We start from the raw sequence: 25,942 nt of genomic DNA, 5'->3' as shown, positions 1-25,942 counted from the left end.
TGGCTCACTACAAAAGCAACTTCCCCTGTCCTGGCATTGACACCTCCTCCTCAATTATTGGGAATGGACTACGTCCACCCCGATTGAATTGGCCCTGTCAATACTGGTTCTCCACTTGTAAGGTAACTCCCGTCTCTCTTCATGTGTCAGTATAATAATGCCTGCATCTGTAATTTTCACTCCATGGATCTGAAGTGGGTTTTTTACCCACGAAAGCTTATGCCCAAATCGGTTAGTCTTTCAGGTGCCACCGGACTCCTCGTTATCTTTTCATACAGACAGACAGTATGATTGAGCTCATTGTCTTTCTCTTCACTGCAATGAGCTCTAGGCCACTCTGAGGTTAGAACATGTCCAGGACAGTGGTTCCTATGTGGTGGAGATATGCCGTGCATTTTCCTTCAATAACTGGAAACATTTTTTCAGCATATGCTGCAAACCAATCTTTATCTTGTACATTCTTTTTACCAAAAGTGAAGACTATAGCTATATGGGTATTCAGTCTAAGTGTGTTCCACGCTGCATCAGCAATCAGGGGAGGTGGAACGCAGGACACAGCTTCCCGGAGATTTTTAGTGAGTTGAAGACATCCTCCTTGGTCTTTTGTGTTGTTGATGTTAATGTGTGGGCAAACAGCTTTGTCTGATACAATGGAATTTCCTTATTTTGCAGCATGGTCTGTGTCACACAGTCTGAACTGTAAAAACTGTAAGTATGGAGAATATCCTGTAGGTGTTTTCTCTGGGTGACAATTAAATCCAGCTGGTGCCAGTGGCTAGATGTGGGATGTCTCCAGGAGACCTTCTGGACATGACTACCTCTGGAAGTAGTTATAAGCAATGCACAGTACTCCTGTAGTGTTTGCCCACTGTTATTTATTTTTCCTACTCCATGGTGGCCTGTGCATAGCAACCACATCTTGTGATGAGAGGCGACTCTAACATTGAACTATCCCAATAGATATAGTCACTCACCTAGTGGTAGTTTGCTGGTGACACTGTACCTACTAATAGAACAAGTCCCTCTCTTGAAAGGTGGAATAAAGTGCTGGGGCAAAGGTAACGGTGATGTTGGCAAAGCTGCCTATGGAAGATATTCTTAGTGATATAATACATCCTCATATTGCAATGGGACATTTGACCCTGGGTGCTAAGAAGTTGACTGCAATACCAACCATCCCACATTTGTGATGGTCGTTTGCTTTTTCCATGCTAAAAGAAGGCATAATGCATCTCGCATAGAGAGCCTGCGTCAACTAGTCTGATTTCAGAGAGAGTGGCTACATCTATGTCAAGCTTCTCCAGCTCTGTCAAAGGTGGCAACCTTTCCAGGGTCATCGACCTCACTGAGGTCATCCTCACAGTGCAAATTGTCCTCACATTCCGGCAAGCAATGAAGAGGGCAACCATCATACCCAAACCTTTGGCACATACACCTAGGCAGAAAAATAAGGAGGCTTGCATTATTACCAGGAGGGGGGATTTGGTCCTACTGACTGGATCAAAAGGCACGAAAGACTAAAGATATTTGGAAGCCAGCACCAATGCAGGAGATGCCAGAGAGCAGAACTGAGTTGCAATGCCAACCACCTGATGCTTTCTCCCCAGTGAATTCAGTTCAGAGTTTTCTGCCCTAGCTTCTGTTCAACCAAGAACTGTCTGCAAGGTATCAGTGTCAGATAGAACTACTCCTTTGTGGATATTGTTTTTCATTCCAGTGGGTATCTGGCATGCCCACCACTATGAATTGGTGAGTGGTGGGGTTCCCAGTTTAGTCACCAAGCAACTGATTCATGGCAGGTTACGCGATACCAGTAGTAAGCCTCACATTCCTGACCTATGAGGATGGTAGCACTAAATGCCATGGCTTAGCTGGTTAAATAACTGTCTAGTAAACAGGAGATTGTGGGTTCAAATGCCAGTGGTGCCTCTACTTACTTCTCACCTCTCTGATAAGAACAATAAATATGTACTTTACAAGTCACTTCAATAAAAATATTAAACTTGTTTAAAAAAAGACCATTGTAGGCCAGACTGGTAGCATGACTGTGACATACTGGGGTGCAATCTAGCCAAGTGAGGGGCTGCTCTGCACCTTGGGTGCCTTAAAATGCCTGACTGCAGTAGCTACCACCTGACCCACTCACAAGCAGCCTGCCAGCATGCAAACACCCTGAATGTCTATATGTAATTGCAGCCTGCCAGCCACACACGGGTCACACGCTAGCTTTTACCAGCCTGGGTTCTTTCTGCAGAGTGACCCCAACACACTACCAGTCCTAGATTTTCCCAAAAATATATGTATTGTACTGACCAGCCCTCTCTTCGACAGTCCAAATATATCTGTTGTCCCTTTAAGGGAACAATACACAACAACTTGCCACCTTAAATGGCGTTACCCAATTTAAGTTAAACACACCGGATTAGTTTCAATTAAAGAATAAAAACATTTATTTAACTACAAGGGGATTTTAAAATGACTACAAGCAATGAGGCAAAAAGTTAGAAATGGTTACAAGAAAAATAAAGTTAAAACACTTCCTAGGGCCTAACTTAAACTATCCTTGATTCAAAGTGAAGTCCTTACTATATCCTTCTAACAGAATTACTGACCAAACTTTACAGGTCTGGACCTCTCTCCCGAAGTCCAATGGCTGTTTCTTTTGTCTTCTCAGGTACAAAGGAGGAGATGGACAGGGAGAGATACACCTTGGGGTGTTTGCCCCTCATTTTTGTCGTTTAGCCCCCTCAAAATTCTAACCAGCTGAGCAGAAGGAAACAAACAGTCTAGTGAGGTAAGATGCTACATGCTGTTTTCTGTCACTTGTGTGCTGAGATGCAGATTTTCTTTGTCTTCTTTCTTCTCTCTCTCTCTCTTGCTGAGGACATTGTTTACATCTTATATGCAAACTGAGATAACCACACATCCCTTTATATAAGACTGCTTGACCAGTTGTCCCTTAACTAGCTAGGAATAAGAAAGACTCCTATCCTTTGAGGGTCATTCACTAGAGGGAGATGCGATCACACACATTTTGCCCACGTATAACAATGTTGGAACAGAAAAGCAGACCTTGAAAGGGTTTCTTGCATATTAATTGAAATTAGTTAAATTATCTCTGGACCAAGCAATACAAAGTTCTAAAACACACAGAAAAAATATGTATTCCTGTTTTTAATATGGCTTCATAATTCATAAATGGCCCTTTTCGGCCTTAAAAATCTATGATAATCTAATCTGCCCTCCTGCCATGACACAAACCATAGAATTACCTCTATTAATTCCTGTATCACCCCCAGTAATCTGAAGGTATTTAAGAGCCACTGATTACAACATGTTACCAAGCGAAGAAAATGACACAGCTTTTTCAACAAATCCAAAGAATCAACCCACTCAATACTTTATCTAGTACAATGAACCATATCAACCATACAAAAATAATTTATTTAACAAACAAAAAACCTTACCTGGACACAAACTTGCTTAAATCCAAATATTCACCACATTCCATTATAATGCTGAGGTCAGTAACAACAGCAGATATGCTTTCATTACTCTAGATTGGAGAAATTAAGAAAAAAATGCAGATTAATTTATAATTATATATAAACTTGCTAGTTACAGGAGATCTTAAACACAGATTTTAAAGTGAGGTCTACTTACACAAAAAATCTTTGATCATACACATAAATAGTACAAAGGTAACAACCTATTGGAACAATGCCTACGCTCCCTTGAAGAGAAATGGTAATTTTTAAGAAGTACAAGAGGATGGTGCTTGTATGCTTCATAACATAGCACTGCTTTCTGTTTAATCTATTATTGTCCCATTCTCTTTATCCCCCAGCATGACTTCAACAATATTAACAAATAAACTATTTGTGTAACACAGTGGTTTTCAACCACGGGTCCATGGACCCTTAGGGGTCCGCAAGGTTTCGGGGGTCCCCCAAGCAGGGAAAGCTTTAGACTTGTTGGGGTCCATGGCAGAAACCCAAAGCCCTGCCACCTGGGGCTGAAGCTGAAGCCTGAGCAATATAGCTTTGCAGGTGTCCCTGTGGTATGGGGCACCAGGCAATCCCCTTGCTTGCTACCCCTAACGCTGGCCCTGGCTTTTATATGCAGAAAACCTGTTACTGTAGCACAAATAGGCCATGCTTGGGGGGCGGGGGGGGGGGGGTGGTCAGAAAGAAAAAGGTTGGGAACCTGCGGTATAACAAAAAAAACTGTGTCATCCAACCACTAATACATATAATACTGTAATGTGATCTAAAAAGAGAGGAATAAGAAAATCATTTGCTCTACAGTTCTCCTTGTGTTTTATTTCTTGAATTTGTTTTGTATTTTATGACATCCATTTTGCCTTACTTTCATTTTACTTCACAAGAATACGCGTACACAAATATATCTACAGAAATAAGTGTGATTAACATGTATACCAAATTAAAATCTTGAACAATGTATGCAATTTTAGCTTTCACAAAGAGAGTGAGAAAGTAGGTTCAAATAGAAAAAATATAATTCTTTGTATTATATGTTTTAAAACATGCCAGAGCAGTTAGCTTGAGAAAGGACAGTTAGAACACATCACTTGGAAAGACATCATGAAACAGGCAGCATTAATACTTCTCACTGCAGTGGGGCATACAATACTGTTTTTCCTATTCCAGCTACTATGAACTCATGGGAAGGTAAGATAGAGGAAACAAATTTAATGGGAATGCTGGAGTCAAATGAAAACATATCATGACATTCTGTAGCATTGTTTGGACAGGGACATTGCCAATGTTGCCATGACTAGAGTTGGAGAAGGCTAGCCAAGATACTTCATAAAATTTGGGAAGTTGAATAAGCATCATAAGGAAAGAAAAATCAATTAAAACATATAGCAGAAGGCTCAGATCTGGGCACAGAGCAGCAGACAAACTGCTAGCACAGTTACTGGATGTAAGCAATTGTATCTTTATAGAAAACTGGCATCCCAGGAAACTGACACTACCATTTTATGCCCAGACGCCATCTTATGGTCCACTGAAAATGTTTAAAGGAAAAAAAATCCTCTGGAAAACGGCAATTTTTAATTAAATTGACCACTCCCTCAATGTTCTTGAGATTTGACGTGAGAGAGTTTAAAGTTAGTATAAAGCTAAAATTGTGTATGTACTTGGAGAGAGTTTAAGTACAATATGGCAGAATCTCATGGTATTTTTACGTCAAACTTCATATTCTGTAAAGGATCTCTGCTTTGGCACATGGGACTCCATCTTTCATTATTAATGACTTTTAGCACCAGTACAGGCTTTTTTTTTTTTTTTTAAATCTAGAGACAAAAGTAAAAACCCTTTGCTGTGGTAAAACTTTCAGATTTCAGTCAAGAACCTGCGGAAACAAAAGAATTTAACTCATTAAATTGGAAGATGAAAGGAATCAGATGAAATCTATGCTGTGGCCATTTTATATATCCCCAAAACAGGGGGAAGAAAAATAATCCTTACTTAGACCAGAACTGGGTGGAAGATGTGTTATCCAATTGGACATTCCTCGAAAAGAGGTTTGGGAGAATACTAACAGGAGGATTAAAGCTATATTTTTATTCTAAGGGTCTCAGAATACTTTACACATATTAGTAAATCTGTGTCCCAACACGAATCTCCTATGAAGTAAAACATTTATCATCCTAATTTTACAGGTGGAGAGCGTAAGGAACAGAAGTCATGGGAAAATTTTCAAGTTTTAAAATTGCAGATTAAGAACCCAATCCTGCACTGAGAAATATGGGCAGACCCCCGCATCCATGCAGACACCCATTGACTTCAGTGTTTTCATTGCACATTGGAGACCTAAGTGTCTTGGATAACATCACACAGGCAGTCTGTAGCAAAACCAGGATTATCCCCATCTCACAATGTCCAATTTTGTGCCTTAAACGCAAGACTACCATTACCCAAACAATTCCTTGTTTAAACAAATGTTGTTATGCACAAAAAAATTCACAGACAGCCTCTCTTTCATGCTGCTGAGGTAGCCAAATAGCAGTGTATGAAATATTTTCACAGAACCTCCAACATACCAAAAACACAAACAGGATATTTTCTTTAAAAAAAAAAAAAAAAGATTTTTTTCAATTCCGTTACATACAAACTTCTGAACTATACTTCCGGAAAAAAGTTAGTGCACACATTAGTCACATACAAAAATCTGAATGTCATAGTAAGCACGCTGCATTGTCCATTTCTTTAAAAAAATAGAAATTAAAAGCAAGATGTGTCCATTTGCTGTGTTCATGAAATGTTGTGTTGACATTTTACTACTGTAGGTAAATAATTCATAGATATTCTCACAATGAATGTAATCCAGTCACGTTATAAATAAAATCTTCAAATTGAACACCATACATAGTAATACAGCGCATACAAGGAAGCTGAATTATAATTGCTATGGAAACCACAGCTTTAAATTTTCTGACTTGTAATATGATAGAGATTTTACATATACAAGACCATATATTTTTGTTGTATTTAATGACTGTACAAGTAGATGTGCTATACACATTAGAGTCTGTATGTGTAATTCCCTCTATGCTAGAAGATGCTTATATAGCTCCATATTTTTAAAAGCATGAAATATCAGAAACTTAAAATATATAATGCAAAAGGGAGTGGAAAACAAAACCAGAAAATTAATCTCTCTCTACTAGCATTTTAAATTATAATTTTGACACAGGTTTTTGTTTTTTTGGGTTTTTTTCCAGGAAATGACCCATCAACAAAACAAATTCACATAAAAATCACAATTTCTCTGATAAAAAAAAAGGATTTTAAATTCAATAATCAGCCAGTAAATAGTGAAATACTGCCATCTAACGACATAGATTTAAATAATTTAGTGCACAGTCAACATGGATGTTTATTAGAATATTAGCCTGAAATTTTATTAGAATATCAACATGAAATTCTGCATCTTCACTTCAACATGCTAACTTCACAATGCATTAAATGAGGTCATGATTCTGTAAAAACAAACTAAGGTGAGTAATCCCTTTGACTTCAGCGAATCTTTTTGCACAAGTGATGACTGCTCAGCCGAGTAGAGTTTTGTAGGATTCAGTCCTAAATTTAAGTCAATGGGTCTACAACTGTGAGTAAAGTTAAACATGTGCTTTGGCTTGCAGACTTAGGATCACAATTATGGCCCAAGATTTGCTTATATCAGAAGTCTGAAGGGGGAGACCCGAACTGTTTTTGAACTAAGAGGAAAATGTTAGACAAAGTAAAAAATTTCTAAATCAGAATATTTTAATTATCTGTAGCTCAAGAAAAATTAGATTCACTTTCTTAAATTCTGCAGAAACATTCTCCTTTGTTTTTAGGGTAAACAAGGCAACGCTCAGACCAAGCCATAGCTTTAGGAGGTTAATATAAGGCTTTATAATGGAAGCTGATTAGTAATGTCTCATTAATATGTAGGGTGGTGGTGTTACGTTTTTCTTAATATATAAAATCTTAAGATAAATGTAAGAGACTTTTCTACCCATTAAGGCAACAATTTATACCTATTTTTGGAGGGGACCAAATTCCATATGTAGTTAAACCAGTGTTGCCAACTTTTCTGATTTTTGTCATGATATTTCGTGTTTTTCTTAGAAGTCCAACTCTTGGACTCCTGGGGTTAAATGAAAATCTCCCCTTCATTTCAAATAAAGTTAAGCTTACAAGCTTCATAGCTGAGGGGAAAAGCTTAAAAACATAACGCAAGTTCACTCTAAAGATTAAAAACAAAAAGAAATAAAAAGAACCCAAATTAAAATATATATCTCATGATTTTGGAGGTTCTGACTCATTTATGAACTCTTGGGGTTGGCACTATTACAGTCCATATGCTGCTTCATAAATTTAGGATTATACTCTACCTTAAATCCACAATCCACTGATATCAATGCAATGATTGATCAAAGATTAAAAGTAGAATACTGCCTTTATATGGCGATTCAACTTTCAGATATTATTCTTTGTTAAACTGCGTTCACTATTGTTCAGTGGGAAAATATTTTCAGGCCAGGACAATAGCTATTTCTGTCTTGTATATCTTTCCTTTCCCTATCCTCCTTTCCCTATTTATCTCTATCGACTCTTTCTTCACTCTTTCTTTTCATGCAACAACTCTAAATTCCTCTGTGTGTGTTTCATTCTCACCCACAATTTCACCATCGCAGCTGATAGAATGACAAGCAGTTAAATAGTTAATGATGACATGTACACAATTACTAGTGTCAGAAGTAATATTCTAATTAAATTAATGGGAGTAAGGAAGATCTTGACTCCCAGCATCATAGTTTCACACTGTCTGCAAACTGAGGACACCACCACTGTGTATCAGTTACTATGAAAGCTAACCCTTACTTAATTTTTTTTTTTAAATGAAAGCTTTGATTCTGAAGAAGCTGAATATACCATGCTGGTTTCAAAAGTGCATCAGATAGACTGAATTTTTTATACTACTTCATATAAGTATACATCTGAAGGACTTTGTAAGAAACCATTTCCTCCCAACCGCATTCTGGCATGTTAATCACTCTTCACCTCACAGATACATCTGAATGGCTAGTTTTCTCTGTTCTACTTAATAAACTTACATTTTTTTTTCCAAGCTGTCAAAAATAACTACAAGGAATTAAGTTTTGACCGAATCTTTCAGAACTAATTTGTCTCTTCAAGTAGACTTAAACCATATTTCTTTTACATGTTCATAGGTATCTTTATTGAGTAACAATATCTCTGTGTAAGTATATCCTCAGCAAAAAATGAAGATGCTGGAGCATCAGCTAAAGTACAACAGAAGAAAAAAACCTGAAAACAATTAACCCTTGTCTGATAACTGATGCTTACAGAAATTAACACGCTAAGTTTTATGTAATAAAAATAAATGTATTAAAACAGTGTAACTCACTAAAGAGGACACTATATTCTTTTTTTTTTTTGATGCACGTGCTTATTTCTGATTAACGTTAATGGCACGTATATGCCCTGTTTAAGACAGTAACAGACTTAAAAAGATATAATATGCCAAAGTTTGGAAAATAAATGTAAAGTCAGAGAGAACCACTAGATCATCTAGTTGACCTCCTATTTATCACAAGCCATAACACCACCCAGCACTTGCATATTAAACCCAACAACCAAAATTAGACCCCATTATTACAGCCCACAGGAGACTAAATTATTACATGCAACAGGTAGAGAATAGAAGGTGCATCAATGCCCGCAGTGGCAGCAAATTGATTAAGTGACTCAGATAATCCTGGCAATCAACTTGCACTCCAGGCTGCAGAGGAAGACGTTAAAAAAAAAAAAAATCACAAGATCATTGGCAATTTGACCTGGAGGAAAATTCCTTCCTGACCCCACATATAGTGATCAGTATATGTAATATCAATCTATGACAGTCTGATAATAAGTCTGTCAAGTTAATTTTTCATTAACAACATTTATTATCGTCACCTTTGGTGTTCATTACAACTTCCATTCTGTAGCAGGAACGGATTAAATCTGGGAAGCTGACATAGGGCCATCAAGGGACTATCAACATTAAATAGTTCCACTCTGGTAGAGCAATTGGGTTGCTTTCAGTAGAATCGTTAACTTTTAACAAGACTCTGCCCAGCAACCAACAGAGGAAGGTTGGAGCAAGGAATATTCCCAGCAACGTCTCCGACTCAAGAAATATTTCCAACACACCTCTGAACAACATACTAATCCACAGAGACCTTCCTATCAACATTACAAAAAGAAGGATTCTAGGTGGACTCCTCCTGAAGGTCGAAACAACAGACTGGACTTCTACATAGAGTGCTTCCGCCGACGTGCACGGGCTGAAATTATGGAAAAGCAGCATCACTTGCCCCATAACTTCAGCCGTGCAGAACACAATGCCATCCACAGCCTCAGAAACAACTCTGACATCATAATCAAAAAGGCTGACAAAGGAGGTGCTGTCGTCATCATGAATAGGTTGAAATATGAACAAGAGGCTGCTAGGCAGCTCTCCAACACCACTTTCTACAAGCCATTACCCTCTGATCCCACTGGGGGTTACCAAAAGAAACTACACCATTTGCTCAAGAAACTCCCTGAAAAAGCACAAGAACAAACCCACACAGACACACCCCTGGAACCCTGACCTGGGGTATTCTATCTGCTACCCAAGATCCATAAACCTGGAAATCCTGGACACCCCATCATCTCAGGCATTGGCACCCTGACAGCAGGATTGTCTGGCTATGTAGACCCCCTCCTCAGGCCCTATGCTACCGGCACTCCCAGCTATCTTCGAGACACCACTGACTTCCTGAGGAAACTACAATCCATCGGTGATCTTCCTGAAAACACCATCCTGGCCACTATGGCTGTAGAAGCCCTCTACACCAACATTCCACACAAAGATGGACTACAAGCCGTCAGGAACAGTATCCCCGATAATGTCACAGCAAACCTGGTGGCTGAACTTTGTGACTTTGTCCTCACCCATAACTATTTCACATTTGGGGACAATGTATACCTTCAAATCAGCGGCACTGCTAGGGGTATCCGCATGGCCCCACAGTATGCCAACATTTTTATGGGTGACTTAGAACAACGCTTCCTCAGCTCTCGTTCCCTAATGCCGCTACTTGCGCTACATTTATAACATCTTCATCATCTGGACCCATGGAAAAGAAGCCCTTGAGGAATTCTACCATGATTTCCAACAACTTCCATCCCACCATCAACCTCAGCCTGGACCAGTCCACACAAGAGATCCACTTCCTGGACACTACGGTGCTAATAAGCGATGGTCACCTAACCACCACCCTATACCAGAAACCTACTGACCGCTATTCCTACCTACATGCCTCCAGCTTTAACCCAAACACACCAACGATCCACCGTCTACAGCCAAGCTCTACGATAGAACAGCATTTGCTCCAACCCCTCAGACAGAGACAAACACCTACAAGATGTCTATCAAGTATTCTTATAACTACAGCACCCACCTGCTGAAGTGAAGAAACAGATTGACAGAGCCAGAAGAGTACCCAGAAGTCTCCTACTACAGGACAGACCCAACAAAGAGAACAACAGAACGCCACTAGCCATCACCTTCAGCCCCCAACTAAAACCTCTCCAATGCATCATCAAGGATCTACAACCTATCCTGAAGGACGACCCATCACTCTCACAGATCTTGGGAGACAGGCCAGTCCTTGCCTACAGACAGCCCCTCAACCTGAAGCCAATACTCACCAGCAACCACACACCGTACAACAGAACCACTAACCCAGAGACCTATCCTTGCAACAAAGCCCGTTGCCAACTGTGTCCACATATCTATTCAGGGGACACCATCATAGGGCCTAATAACATCAGCCACACTATCAGAGGCTCGTTCACCTGCACATCTACCAATGTGATATATGCCATTATGTGCCAGCAATGCCCCTCTGCCATGTACATTGGTCAAACTGGACAGTCTCTATGTAAAAGAATAAATGGACACAAATCAGACGTCAAGAATTAGAACATTCATAAACCAGTCGGAGAACACTTCAATCTCTGGTCACTCGATTACAGACCTAAAAGTCGCAATATTACAACAAAAAAAACTTCAAAAACAGACTCCAGCGAGAGACTGCTGAATTGGAATTAATTTGCAAACTGGATACAGTTAACTTAGGCTTGAATAGAGACTGGGAGTAGATGTGTCATTACACAAAGTAAAACTATTTCCCAATGTTTACTCCCCCCCGCCCCCCCCATTCTTGTTAACTGCTGGAAATGGCCCACCTTGATTATCACTACAAAAGGTTTTCTTCGCCCCCCGCCACCCCCGCTCTCCTGCTGGTAATAGCTCATCTTAAGTGATCACTCTCCTTACAGTGTGTATAACACCACCCATTTTTTCATGTTCTGTGTGTATATAAATCTCCTCACTGTATTTTCCACTGAATGCATCCAATGAAGTGAGCTGTAGCTCATGAAAGCTTATGCTCAAATAAATTGGTTAGTCTCCAAGGTGCCACAAGTACTCCTTTTCTTTTTGAGAAAAGGTGTCAGAGACTGCTTTTAAAACGGACATGCTCTCCAAGCAAGCAGTCCATCCCATCAATAGAAACAGACATCACAGCTGGAGGAGTGGAGGCAGGAGAGGCTTTGTCTACCTCCAACACTGATCAATCCCAAGAACTCTCAGGAATGGTAAGGACTCTAAGGGCGAGATTGCATTCAGGCATCTATTGTTTTGCATAGATCTGTAACTCTTTTATGCTAAGGGCATGTCCACATAGGGGACACTCAGGTAAGTTAAGGTGAATCAGCTAAAAAGGTATGAAATCAATGTGCATAAAATAAACGTTTCCACCACCATCACCCACGCACACACACCCCTGTAGATGCTTTCATTCAGGAGTAAAGTGGAATTAGTTTGCTGTAACTTAATCCAGTTTAAATCTGAATGTCCCTGGGCAGGCAAAGCACTCATAGTAAAATGTGTATTTTAAGTAGTTTCTTTAGAGAACCTGTTTTCCTTGCTTGAACAACCATGTGGTCCCTGACAAAGGAACGTAAACAAGAGCAACCACAGCTAGGTGGATGTCTGGAAGAATGTGCAAAGTCGCTGGAGAAGTTAGGAAGGTCTCAACATTAATTTTGGGCCCTATCGCAGTGGGACTGCAGAGACCCTCATCCCAGTAAGGGTGCCAGACAAGAGGCCTAACCAGGAGACTGTCTTAGGAGACCCTCAAATAGAAGCAGTGACTAGACTTTGCAAATGCAGCTGGATTTGATGCATGTAGGATTCAAAGGCGGACCCAATTATAACTGACCAGTGGACTGTCCACCAGGGAGACTCAGCCAGGACTGTGACAGTACCCATTCCAAAAGTTCAGTTTTTCTTCTATCATGACAAATACACATCCATAACCATTTGGATTCTCCGCCCCCCACATAGAAATATCTTGTCATTACCTGTATTTCTAGAAGATGAAATTCCATCTGAAAAGGCAGTGAATAGCAATTTCCTGACAATCTGTGCTTCTGTAGAGTTTTGTTTCCAGCTATAAAGTAGGTTAAAATATTTTAGATTTCTGATCACATTCAATAATTATTCTGTCTCCCCATTAGCAAAAACAATATTAAGCTATAAACTTGAAGAGTGGGCAATGTATGTTATACACAATATAAATCATGCAATTAATTAACCACATAAGTGAAAAACTTTCCTACCAAGTGGATTAGAAAGTCAAATTAGACTTCAGTGTATCTCCAGTGATATATATACTGGCAACATTCTGTCTTCTGTTATAACCTTATAATACCATTGAGTGTAAAACCAAGAATCATTTGGCAGTATGTATGAACATCACAGAACTCCAGTTTGCTAGTGTTTTATCATTTCAGAGCACAAGTTTTTCTGCAAATGTTGAATGCTGAATTATAATCTGCAACTGCAAACAAACTGTGACAAAATGCTTGCAATGTTACTAATAGGCAACCAAATGCTTACTTTTTTCCACTGTTTCCTTGGAGTAATTTGTGAACCAAATGCCAGTAAATTTCATTAAAAAAGAGAGGTCAGATTCTAAACAATCAAGTTCAGCTTTCAGATCTGGTGGAGATTCATGTAGTTTAGATTCTCCTTGGAGTGATTTTCTAGAATTGAAAAGATCCATTAGCAATCACCAGAGCACAGAGAAACCTTTTAAAAAGAGTTGCTCTAACATGTAGATCTATGAAGGTGGTTCAGAAATGTCTTATGATTTCAGTTATACTTTGAATTCAGTGGCACTACTCATGTAAGTTCTATTCCATGTAAATACTTTATGTTCCCTGCCATGTACCAACAGGTTAGTGGTTATGGAAAGCTCTCACATTGACACAGGAGCATTCAGTAAAATGAGTTTTGGCAGCTTATCTGCATCTTTCCAGTTAGGATAATCAAAAAACCCCTTTTGCTTCAAGAAGATTATTTTACTTTGTAATTATAGATTTAAATCAGAGTCAAAAAATTAGCAACTTGTCAGGATCCCGACATAAAATTTAATATAGCAAATCACTGCTATCCTCATTTTTAATACAGAGGTGCAGCATGCAACAGAGAGTAGGCACAGAGCAGTGCATGATAGAATCTGTGAACTCCACAGGTTGTACCTCCATATTAAAGAAGGCAGCCACAGGTCACTCTGCAAACTTCTGAAGGCTACACTTCAGCCACCACTAAACTACCAAGTGCATTTCTCAATACTTCTGATTCTTTTATTGCTAAAATGTTTACTTTATGAAACAGCATGAATGAGGGTGGACATTTAAACCTAAAGAACAATGCTGAACATACATTCAAAAACCAGAATTAATCTGAACATATAAAATACATACATTGATATTTGTATCTCTTCATCAGAATAAAATGTAGATTCTTGTTTGTTTTCAAACTTTTGAGTTAACATTTCAATTTCTTCTTCCAAAGAATGAATTTCGTCTTCATAAACTTGATAAATGTCACTCTCCATTTCTCAGATTCAGTGTTACTAAAATGATACAAAATTTTGTAAATAAGTATATTCGTTTTAACACTATTAATGTTTGATCCTATTTATTGATTCAAAAACTATGAAAATATAGAGCACTACAACATTGAAGTTTCTCTCTCCCCTTTTTAAAAAGATTACATGAGTCAGCTCACACAGCTTACCAATTCTGAAAACTAAATATTTTAGATACGAGTGTTTTTGCCTAACAAATACATATTTGACAAACTTTAATGGTAAACTATCTACAGAATAATATTAAAATCAAAGGAATTGTAGATACTGAGCCATAAGTTCACCTCTACTATGAGGTTTAACGGAAAGCAAATGAGTTGAGTCTTGCATAACTGAAATCAGTGGGAGTTTTGCCATTGACTTCAACAGGCACAGGATCAGGCCCATACTTAAGTGGAAAAATCTATGGTGCTATCAGAAATGGGAACAAACTGATTCCCTAAGACTCCACAGAAACCCCGCTTGGAATCACTCTAAGATTGGGGATTGGAACATTCTACAATTAGGGACACATCAAAGCATAATGTCTGCTCCTTCTAGGCTGCATGCTGTCATTAGGTGTTTGTTTTATAAGCAAAAAAAACAAACAACAGATGGCAGTTAATCCTGCTGAAAGCATAATAAATTCCCGTACAACAGCTTCCAACTCTTATGCCACCCTATGAGTTGGGCTAGCACAGAGCAAGAAGTGAGTGGAGGAGACGACAACCTGATGAGGGTTCTAACTTGTGTGTTCTTTCCTCATACAGGATTTTTCGTGAAAGGGAATAAGAAAACCTAATGCAACAAATACACAACCCTGTAGGAAATAATTGGTAATTCCCTATGACCCTTTTAATTTCCACTGAATTTAATACTGGTCTCATTTAAATACACAGATTTCACGGTAGGTTCCAAATCCAGGGGTGTAATCCTGGGTCTATTGAAGTCAACTGAAGTTTTGTGATTGACTTCAACAGATCCAAGATTTCACCCCAATGGTAGGGAAGGGAGTGGGTGGTTAAGCACATTAAGTTGCTATACTGTGGCAAAATATTTAAATCAGCAGTAACAACTGATAGAAGACCTACATCAAATATGGCAACAATGTTGAGATGTGAACAGTTCACAGCTCTAAGTAGTCTCTGAACTGAAGAAACTACTTCAGTATTTGACTCTTACAATAGCTTGTCCATCAAATCAGCAGCAGGCAACAAAGATACAATGGAAGTGTCCACATACAAAAGCAGTTTAAGTTCTGGAAAAACTGAAGATTTCGACAGCTTCTTACGCACCAAATTCAGGATTTATAAATTTGAAAGATAGTTGTAGCAATTACAAAACTCAATATGGATAAAAATTGTGAATTTTATTTTTATTGGAATTTTTAATTGTTTTTCAATTGTGTTCTTTCAAACCTAGTCCTTTGTTGTCTACATATGTTTCTGTTTGTACTGAATCTATATTAATAGCGCTGTTTACCAACAGTTTCCTAAACACAGCACACTCTCTAAACCAAAACATTTCTGTTGCCTGCCAAGCTGTGTTTGTTTCTCATAAGGGCTGCAAGGTCAGCAGAGGTAACACACACACTGGGTGAATTAATTCTGATGTTAATGTAGTTGCACACCAGAAATAAACTGGGCACATAATATTTGAGAATACAACAAAACAGTTTAATGTTTACATTTTCCAGAAACAGATGTGTATGTCCTCTGCTTATATTTAAAAGGAAAGATTTTCTCTATCAGTGTACAGCACACAATGTATTTCAGATATAAGTATGCACTTTGGATGTGTGAGCACTATGTGAACACGTCTTCAAAACAAAAGACTCAAAATGAGAATAAAACACAATGTACATATTTATTTTAAGAAAACTAACCACAATTTTTTAAATGCTTAAGTTTCCAAATCATTAGCAGCATGTATGTTTATGAAGTCTAAATATTTGTCTTTCATATACCATCTGATACAAATTCCTGAAGTTAAGTGTTTGCTCTCCAACACCTACACTGTCCTCCCTGCACAGTTTCAAGGGGTCTGATTACAGAATAGCCTACCACTCAAAATTTTGTAGGAAATAAGATAACTGATTTTCGAGTGTTTTACTCTAAATGATTTGTAATGTTGAAGTCTAAAAATATTGCTCCTAGAATACACAGCACCCGGACAGGTCATTTTCCTTTTTGATGTTTATCTACTATATATTCAAATAACTATCAGATACAGATAATCAAAGATAGGAGTCTCTTAACTTATAAACCCAAAAGAAAATATATAAGTGCCTAGCTCCCAGCCCTGGGAGCCAAAACCACAAATGGCTAGGGGGTGGGGAGGATGCAGGCCTGAGTCTCAGGGAAATCCCACAGACATTTTGCATTGGTTGCTTGTTTTCAGGCAGACAGACCAGGCTCCAAGGAGAAGAAACGGGGCCAGCTCCCTCTGGCAGCAGACTCTTCTCCCGACCACTGCGCTTGGCTCCTGATAGTGGGACAGAGAAGGGTTCAGGTCTGTCCCTTGCTGATCAGACTCTGCTTCCCACTCAGGCACCAGGAACCCAATATGACCAGAAGGGAGGAGGCAGAGCCCTCCACGAACTGTAAGATTCCTCATTGAGTGAGGGAGGAACCGACTGTTAAGTACCCTGCTATCCAGTGGTTAATCTCTGTGAGCGCTTGCCTCACAGAGCCCCCAGCACCTCTGGGCTTGCTACATCAGTTATGAATATAAAAAAAAATTGCTTGAGCGCCAGACACCTAATTGCTGCAGCCCTAGCGCCTCTTTCACGACAAATTCACCGCTTCAGCCCCAGTTCAACAAACCTTCCCCCCACCCCAGCCTCCCCCTTTGAGGACAGAGGGGAAGACTTGACTCCCACCGGCAGGGAGCGTGATGACAGCACCACAGGGGGCTGAGCCTCACCGGCTGTCCTGTCCTTTCAGGCCGCGGAACCCGCGCTGCCTGCGCTCTGGAGCCGGCACTTCGAACCACCCGCCCAAACGAACGCCCGCCGCTGCCCTGCGGGCGATACCACCGGAGCAGCCCAGGTCACCTTTCCCAGGCCACACGCGCACAGCCGGCCAGGGCGCCAGTCACACGCCCCCTCGACTCTAACGCCGAGCCTCCGGGCAGCGAGCCCCGGCCTTCTTTGGTTGGTTGCTTAGTTAGTTAGTTTTTGTTTGTTTTCCGGGCGCTGGCCTGAGCGATACCCCCGCGTTCTGGTCCCTGTGGCTGAGCCCAAGCACGGCCTGCGCGAGCCAGAGATGTGTGCCAACTATACCCGGCCGGTCAGGAACAGTAAGCCACTGGCGGTTGCCGTATGCGAATGGGGTTTTGACGGAAGTGGTGGGGTCTCTAGGCACGAGGAACCCTGTTTTCTAGTGTGTCCCGGAAGCGGGAGGGGGCGTGAATAGAAGAGCACTCAGGAAAAGCGTGTGCGTGAGGAAGAGGTCGCTGTGTTTCCTGGCTGGACATGTGCGGTATGTGAACTCATTGTGTGTCCGCCCACGATTAGTGTACTCCGGGAGATCTCCTCGGCGGGTGGCTGAATCTCTAGCTCGGAGGTCAAGGCTGCTGCGGTGTCCTGGTCAGGAGTCTGGGGCCCGCGCTGGGAGGCTCTTTGGAGAGAAGTCCCGGTAGAGAAGCCACCGAGACTGAAAGGGGTCTGGGGGGCTTGTTCCGTCCCGGGGCTGTGGATGGCCCCTGTCTCTGTCTTTCCCCCCGGCTCTCCCCACCCTCCTCATTCCCGGCTGTGGGGGCCCGAGCCATGTCCCCCCCCCCCCGCCCTCCCCATTCCCAGACTGGTTTTTTTTTCCAGTTCAAAGTTGGCACAATGTAGTGAAGGTAATGCGGCGAAACTCGTACAACTGAAGGTTGTGTTACCTCTGATGTTTGGATAGATGTGTAGTTTTCTCTCACACGCACACACGTACCTGTTTTTTTCTGACACTAATGATAAAAAACACAGTTTGTATTAGTGGCCGTATGTGTCAACCCTGAGCGTTCTGAATATAATGGACATTCCATAACATTGAATGGCAGCAAATCTAAAAACTGACTAAAGGAAAAGTTTTTTATTTGGTGCATTATTAGCCTAGCAGACTCTTCGAAATAAGTTACAGGACTGGACATTTCTCCAGGGTGTTGAAAAAAAGTAATAGGATATTTCTAGTGACAATGAGACCATCCTCCCCTATATGAGTGTGGAGTTTTTTAAGTTTAGTGTTTGGCAGGAACATTAACTGTTAAGAGCACCGTTCTCTAACCAAGGGTTGTAGAAAGAAACTTCTCCAATGGGCATGTTATTCAATAATCAATAATTACTCTTGCCAGGGTTTCTTGCACCTTCTTTGAAGCATCTGGTGCTGGCCACTATCAGGGGAGTTGGGTCTAGATGGACCAGTATCTGATACAATATGCTTATATTTAGGCACTTAAATACAAGTGGCCTTATTTTCAGAGGTGTTGAGTACCCACAAATACTGTTGTAACTAACATGGGGTTATCCATAAGTGCCCAGCATGTGTGAAAATCAGCTTACTTTCATTTAGGTGGCGGCTAAATATGGATTTAGAGGCTAATTTTAGTTATTCTAGGGCTAATAAATTCATAGCAAAGTCATCTAATATAATCGGGTAATTGGTTTGCTGTATTAATCTGATATGTAGCCTTTTTCAAGAGAATTAAAAGTAATTCAGATATTGTTTCTGCCCTGAGGCTCCTGATGGTGGGTTTTGTTTGTTTTTTTTTTTCCAGTTACATTTTACTATTCTTTCACATGTTTTTCTCTCCACTGTTCTGTGAAAGACCCAGATGATGGAATTGACTGATTTATCATACAGAGTGCTGTCAAATACACAAGTTAAACAAACTGGAAAGAGACTTTTCTTCTCATGTTTTTCAGTTATGGTAATTTTAGCTGTTAATTAGAACAATAATGTAAGATACTTAAGCTATTTTCCTTTGTGTTATAAAAATATTTGGCTTTTTCCCACAAAAGGAACAAAGAGGAGTGCTTTCTGATACTATGTCTTTAAACTTATTAAATGTTCTATAAAATGTTTAAAATGAACAGGTGGGGCAAATTGAGCACCTGATTAATTATGGTATGTTTGTCAAAAACAACTCTTACACATACAGTTTGCTTAGGACTGATATGTCAGAAGAATGTATAGTATTATCAACTGTAGGTTATGTCTACACTATGAAATTAGGTCAATTTTATAAAAGTCGATTTTTAGAAATTGATTTTATACAGTCGATTATGTGTGTCCCCACTAAGCGCATTAAGTCGCCGGAGTGTGTCCTCACTACCATGGCTAGCATCGACTTAAGACGCAGTGCACTGTGGGTAGCTATCCCACCGTTCCCGCAGTCTCCGCTGCCCATTGGAATTCTGGGTTAAGCTCCCAATGCCTGATGGGGCAAAAACATTGTCACGGGTGGTTTTGGGTACATGTTGTCAGTCGCCCCTCCCTCCGTGAAAGCAACGGCAGACAATCGTTTTGCGCCTTTTTTTTTCCTGGGTTACCCGTGCAGACGCCATACCACGGCAAGGATGGGGCCCACTTGGAGATTGAGTCCTGCCTGGAATATCATGCGAGCTGGAGGCTTCTGCCTCAGGCTGCTCTCCCAGCCGGCAGCACCGCGCGGTCACACCTACCCCAGCCTACCTCTTGCTCTCATGGCTCATGAAGCCTGGACAGTAGTAAGGAGCAGTCCAACTATAGTCTGAGCAAGTGCAGAATGAGGGTAGAATGTGCCTTTGGATGTTTAAAAACACGCTGGGGCTGTTTGCTGACTATGTCAGATCTCAGCGCAACCAACATTTCCATTGTTATTGCAGCTTGCTGTGTGCTCCATAATATCTGTGAGACTAAGGGGGAGACGTTTATGGCGAGGTGGGAGGTTGAGGCAAATCGCCTGGCATCCGATTTTGAGCAGCCAGACACCAGGGCGATTAGAAGAGCACAGCAAGGCGTGCTGTGCATCAGAGAGGCTTTGAAAACCAGTTTCATGACAGGCCAAGCTTCGCTGTGACAGTTGTGTGTGTTTCTCCTTGATGCAAACCCGCCCCCTTTGTTGATTTTGATTCCCTGTAAGCCAACCATCCTCCCCCTTCGAAATAAAGTAACTATTGTTTTGAAACCGTGCATTTTTTCTTTATTAATTTAAAAAAAAAAAGAGATAACAGACAAGGTAGCCCGGGTGGGGTGGGGGAGGAGGGAAGGACAAGGCCACGTTGCTTATTGTAGCCACACTACAAATCAAAACTGTTTGAATGACAGCCTTCTGTTGCTTGGGCCATCCTCTGGAGTGGAGTGGCTGGGTGCTCGGAGCCTTCCCCCACCCCGCGTTCTTGGGCGTCTGGGTGAGGAGGCTATGGAACATGGGGAGGAGGGTAGGTGGTTATACAGTGGATGCAGCGGGGGTCTGTGCTCTTGTTGGCTTTTCTGCAGCTCCAGCAGATGCTTCATCATGTCTGTTTGCTCCCCCATTAGCCTCAACATCTCATCCTGCCTCCGCTCTTCGCGCTCACTTAATTCTTCCCTGGCCTCTGCCACTGAATGCCTCCATGCATTCAGCTGTGCCCTATCAGTGCGGGAGGACTGCATGAGCTCGGAAAACGTCATTGCAAGTGCGTTTTTTCGCCTCCTAATCTGCGTTAACCTCAGGGATGGAGATGATGGGGGAGCGTAGAAACATTTTCTACGCTCTACGATTCTGGGGGGACTGCATGGTCACCTGTGCTGCTGAGTTCGCCACGCTGACCAAACAGGAAATGAAATTCAAAAGGCCCTAGGGCTTTTCCTGTGTACCTGGCTAGTACATCGGCGTTCAAAGTGCTGTCCAGAGCGGTCACAATGGAGCACTCTGGGATAGCTTCTGGAGGCCAGTACCATCGATTTGCATCCACACTACCCGAAATTCGACCCAGCAAGGTCGATTTTAGTGCTACTCTCCTCGTCGGGGAGGGGAGTACAGAAGTCGATTTTAAGAGCCCTTTAGGTCGACAGAATGGGGTTAGTTGTGTGGACGCAGTCATTTTTAAATTGACCTAACGCGGCTAAATTCGATCTAACCCCGTAGTGTAGACCAGGGCTTATACTGAGTTCCTAGTGTTGAACCTTATGATCCAGCAAATGCTCCTAGATCAATTTACCGTTGGGATCATCAGAAGCCCTTGTAGTGCATTCTTGTTGTTTTAACCTCCTTTTCTCTGCTTGATATATTCTGATTGTTGAATAAATCATATTCTGTTCTGAATAAGCTGGGTCACAGTTCCCAGAGAAGATTTCATAGCAGGGACCAAGTCCTGTTGGACCTGTTAAGTTAATATGGTTGGTGAGAGAAGTGCAGGTTTAGGTCCATCACTTGGAAGTGCCCACCAACTGACTGAGAAAGAGATCACAGGTGCAGTTCACCCAACCACAAAAACCATTTATACTGATTTTTTTTGTTGCCTTTTTTACAGAAAGATAAAACGTACATCCTAAATGAGACAGTCTGACTTTTTAAGATGGAGAAAAAACAAGTTTTAAAACGTTTATATGTTGGAGGACTTGGCCATACAGTTTCTGAGGCTGAACTGCAGGAAAGATTCAGCAAGTTTGGAAATGTTACAGATGTGGAAATAGTTATCAGGAAAGATGAACAGGGTAATATTTTCATTTTGCTCTTTAGAAGTATAACTGTTCTTTACTTCAACTAGTAATGGAAAATAACGTCAATTTCAAAACTACTACTTTTCCTTAAGCATCTGTAGAGAACATGTTTCAATTTTAAAAACAAAAACTTACAATTTTATATACAAAGTAACCAAATGTTTCTAATTATTGACCAGGGAACCCTATGAAAACTTTTGCTTATATCAACATCAGCATTTCTGAAGCAGATCTTAAAAGATGTAAGTACACAAATGATATTTGTTGCAGTTTATTTTAATCCCTGTAAACTAAGGATGTAACAAATACCTGAACCTACTCAGACCCCCATTGAAGTAAAGGACATAGGTTTTTTCTCTTCATCTATACCTCTTAATTTCCCCCTCTCATTTGCTATTTCATTCTTCAATTCTATTTAGCTCAGTTATTTTAGGAATCAGTGTTTATGGAAGATGCTCTTCAAAATAATGTATTTTATTGAAGTATCTGTGTTTTTATGTTACGGGGTGCAGGCAATGGTCTATCAGAATAGCCTAGTGGGTTGGGGGCGGAGGGTGGAGTGTATATGTTAGCCCCTTAGTGAGAAGGTGTAGAAAATGATCTTAAACATATTTTCTTCTCTTTGATACATTGATACTTGTATATGACGTTAGAATTGACTGAGACTAAAGGGAATAAAGAACGTTGGCTTAAGCAAAGTTTATTTTCCTTAAGGAGGTCAGTTTTAACCCTCTTAGAATGGAAATACAGATTCCCAATCTTTTCTGGTAGTCATATGAACATTACAAAACTGCAACTCCTGTGTAATCTGCAGTAAACCAGTTGAGATTATTTCAGCACAGTCATCTGCACCCGAAGAGTGGGGTTGATAACGTACCTTTGAAAAAGAATAAGGGAAATCTTCTTTTTAGGGATAGGCCATCTGGTTTAAACATAATTAAGAATCATCTTAAAACTTTGTGCTTCCCTTAATCTCTTTACATGGAATAAGGACTTCCCTCCCAATCTCCATCTCCCAGTATTGCCAATGTGTCTGCCACTGCTTGTCGGATCTGTTGGGAAGGAGGGGAAGAAAGTGTGAAAGGACTGGATACAGTGGTGGAGGGAACCTAAGAATGTAGATATATCTGAATTTTTCAATCCTTATTTGGAATGAGCTATTTAGTCGTTCAATTTCATAGTGGTAGCCGTGTTTTTTTTACTCCATGCATCTGATGAAGTGGGTTTTAGCCCACGAAAGCTTATGCCCAAATAAATGTTAGTCTCTAAGGTGCCACAAGGACTCCTCGTTGTTTTTGCTAATGTTTCAATGTTTATTTATCACCGGCTAACTTACTGTTAGTCAAAATAGGGTTTGGATGTTGACAATATCGTGTCTTTTGTTTTCCATATTAGACCCTAAATTTGCTACCTGTAATCCCCAAAGTAGTCTAAATTGGGGGCAGGATCAGTCTCATAATGCTCCAAAATGTAAAATATAGCAAAAAGCGACATGATTAAAAACATTTCTTAAATATTATATAGTGGGTAATAAGCATTTTCTGTCTAATGCTTGTTTCCTAGGTATGTCCATTTTAAATAAAACAAGGTGGAAAGGTGGAACGCTACAAATTGAATTGGCCAAAGAAAGCTTTTTGCACAGGTAATGTTAATATACAAATGTATATTGTTGCTTGTTGAACTACTTTGCCACATAATGTCAAAATATATCTATAAGGCCCTACCAAATTCACAGTCCATTATGGTCAATTTCACGGCCATAGGATTTGAAAATTGGTAAATTTCACATTTTCAGATGTTTAAATCTTAAATTTCACAGCGTTGTAGCCGTGGGGGTCCCAACCCAAAATGGGAGGTGGGGGAGTGTCGCAAACCTGTTTGACGGGGTCATGGAATTGCCACCCTCACTTCTGTGCTGCCTTCAGAGCTGGACTCCAAAGTCCATTGTCATTTAAGTGTTTCTTGATTGGGCACTTACTGAGAATAGTCCTTTCTCAAGAAGCTGACCAAATGCTTCACTGAGGCTACTTAGAATCAAACACATTGAGATACAAGTACATAGCCAATATTCATAACTTCAAATACAAAAATGATACACAAATACAGACAGCATAATCATAACCAGCAAATTACAACCTTTCTATAGACGCCTACTTGACCTCCTTTGTACAAGTTTTGGTGCGACTATAGGACACTGGTTACAACAATGATCTATACGGTCACAGTTCATGTCAATAACGTGTCACACACCTCCCTGAGCAGCTGTGCAGGAGATGGACAAGTCCTGTCCCTCCCATGCCCAGCAAGAGCTAGAAACCCCCTTTGCTGGGGCTCTCCTAGGAACAAGGGTACATCGGATTTCATGGGGAAAGAATTATTTCAATTATTATAAGATCCGTGATGCTTTTTTCATGGCCGTGAAATTGGTAGGGCCCTATATAATATATATATATATATATATATATATATAATTTTGCTAGAAGTGTGCAAAATACAAACCAGTGTCTGAATAATTCATCCTACCAACTTTAAATGTACATGTCCTGAGTTTTTCCCTTTATATTTGTCAAATACTATATTGAGTAAACTTTTTGACAGCTTGTTTATAAGAGGTCTCTAAAGAATGCTTTCCTATAAAGAATCTGCAAAAGCCACTGGATATTGCTTTCACTTCAAATCCAAGTAAATGGGATTTTAACAGACTTAATAATAAAGAAATAACTCCTAAGAAGATAGTTTGGGTACTACAGTGTTTTGTATTTTTTATACTTGTTGTTTTGCCCACTTTGCAGTTTTCCCTTACCCTTTTCTTATATGTTCTCCATTAGCTGCTTTCAATGTTTGTTGATTTTTCATTGAAACTGATAGCATGCTTATCATACCTGCTATATTCATAGTCATAAAAAAGTTAGCTGGGTAGAGGCCATATTCCTGGTTTCCTGGTTTTAATGGGAATTGGCAAAACGTATCTTTGATATGTTTCACATTGGCTCAGAGTGAATGGTTGTCCAGAAGTGTGAGAGAGACCCATCGCTGATGATGGCTTTACACACAGATACTTTTTTATTTTTGCTTTTATGTCGTGGCAAGCTTAAACCATGCACCTCCTGATACAGATTGGCACAGGAGAGACAAGAAGCAAGACTGAAGAAGGAAAAGCCACATACAGATGGCAAGGGAAATCTGTTGGAATCACTGAATGAAGCTGGAGTTGTGAATTTTCATATGAAAGCAGTGCCAGGAACAGAAGTACCGGATCATAAGGTGTTGTGGGGTATCCATTCTGCTGAGTTAAGAGAACTGCATCAGGCACCGTTTTATTTAGCTTTCTAATAAGCTGTCTTCACATTAAGTTTACTTCAGATTTGTATATTTGATTATCGGAGACAATACATACAGGGTGACAGAATAGCTATGACTCGTACAAAATAATCCTTATCCTTATAAAATAAGAGCATCGACATCAGTTTGTTTTTTAGGAGGGGATAAAGTGGCTATCTTTGCGTGTGTGTATTGTCATTTAAAGTTCATAGCAATGTCTAGAATGAACTTTTATAAAACGTGCTCATCTTGTGTATGAGCTGCCTTATATAACACAGTCATTTTGGGCCCTGTGATCAGTAGGACGATTCACAGTGCTCAGCACTGAGTTCGAGTATAAATTGTTGCAGGATTAGAGCCCATATTGTAGGGAGAGGATAAGTTTAAGTGAGACTACATCAAG

The 25,942-nt window shown here is 40.3% G+C and overlaps 2 protein-coding genes across 4 annotated transcripts in view; one reads left to right on the top strand and one right to left on the bottom strand.

Moving 5' to 3' along the window:
* CENPP (centromere protein P) overlaps window positions 1-17,894 on the bottom strand; it is a 310,225-nt gene extending 292,331 nt beyond the window's left edge. The window contains exons 1-5 of one of the 3 annotated variants that reach the window (XM_074958216.1): window positions 17,433-17,894; window positions 14,406-14,557; window positions 13,537-13,682; window positions 12,999-13,087; window positions 3,468-3,556 (exon numbers count right to left, since the gene is read on the bottom strand). In XM_074958216.1, the coding sequence (XP_074814317.1) occupies window positions 3,468-3,556; window positions 12,999-13,087; window positions 13,537-13,682; window positions 14,406-14,539 (458 nt within the window). In that variant the 5' untranslated portion in view covers window positions 14,540-14,557; window positions 17,433-17,894. The remainder of the gene's footprint in view (window positions 1-3,467; window positions 3,557-12,998; window positions 13,088-13,536; window positions 13,683-14,405; window positions 14,558-17,432) is intronic. The other 2 variants (XM_074958217.1, XM_074958215.1) reach the window with 2 other exon arrangements.
* Window positions 17,895-17,938: 44 nt separating this feature from the next.
* NOL8 (nucleolar protein 8) overlaps window positions 17,939-25,942 on the top strand; it is a 32,858-nt gene continuing 24,854 nt past the window's right edge. Inside the window, exons 1-5 of the mRNA XM_074958202.1 lie at window positions 17,939-18,033; window positions 22,029-22,212; window positions 22,398-22,460; window positions 23,782-23,860; window positions 25,335-25,482. Coding sequence (XP_074814303.1) covers window positions 22,074-22,212; window positions 22,398-22,460; window positions 23,782-23,860; window positions 25,335-25,482 — 429 coding nt within the window. The 5' untranslated portion in view covers window positions 17,939-18,033; window positions 22,029-22,073. The remainder of the gene's footprint in view (window positions 18,034-22,028; window positions 22,213-22,397; window positions 22,461-23,781; window positions 23,861-25,334; window positions 25,483-25,942) is intronic.

The sequence above is a fragment of the Natator depressus genome, chromosome 7 (genome assembly GCF_965152275.1).
Source record: "Natator depressus isolate rNatDep1 chromosome 7, rNatDep2.hap1, whole genome shotgun sequence".
Taxonomy (NCBI): Eukaryota; Metazoa; Chordata; order Testudines; family Cheloniidae; genus Natator; species Natator depressus.
Note: the sequence above shows the minus strand (reverse complement) of the source record. Positions and strands in the feature narration are given on the sequence as shown.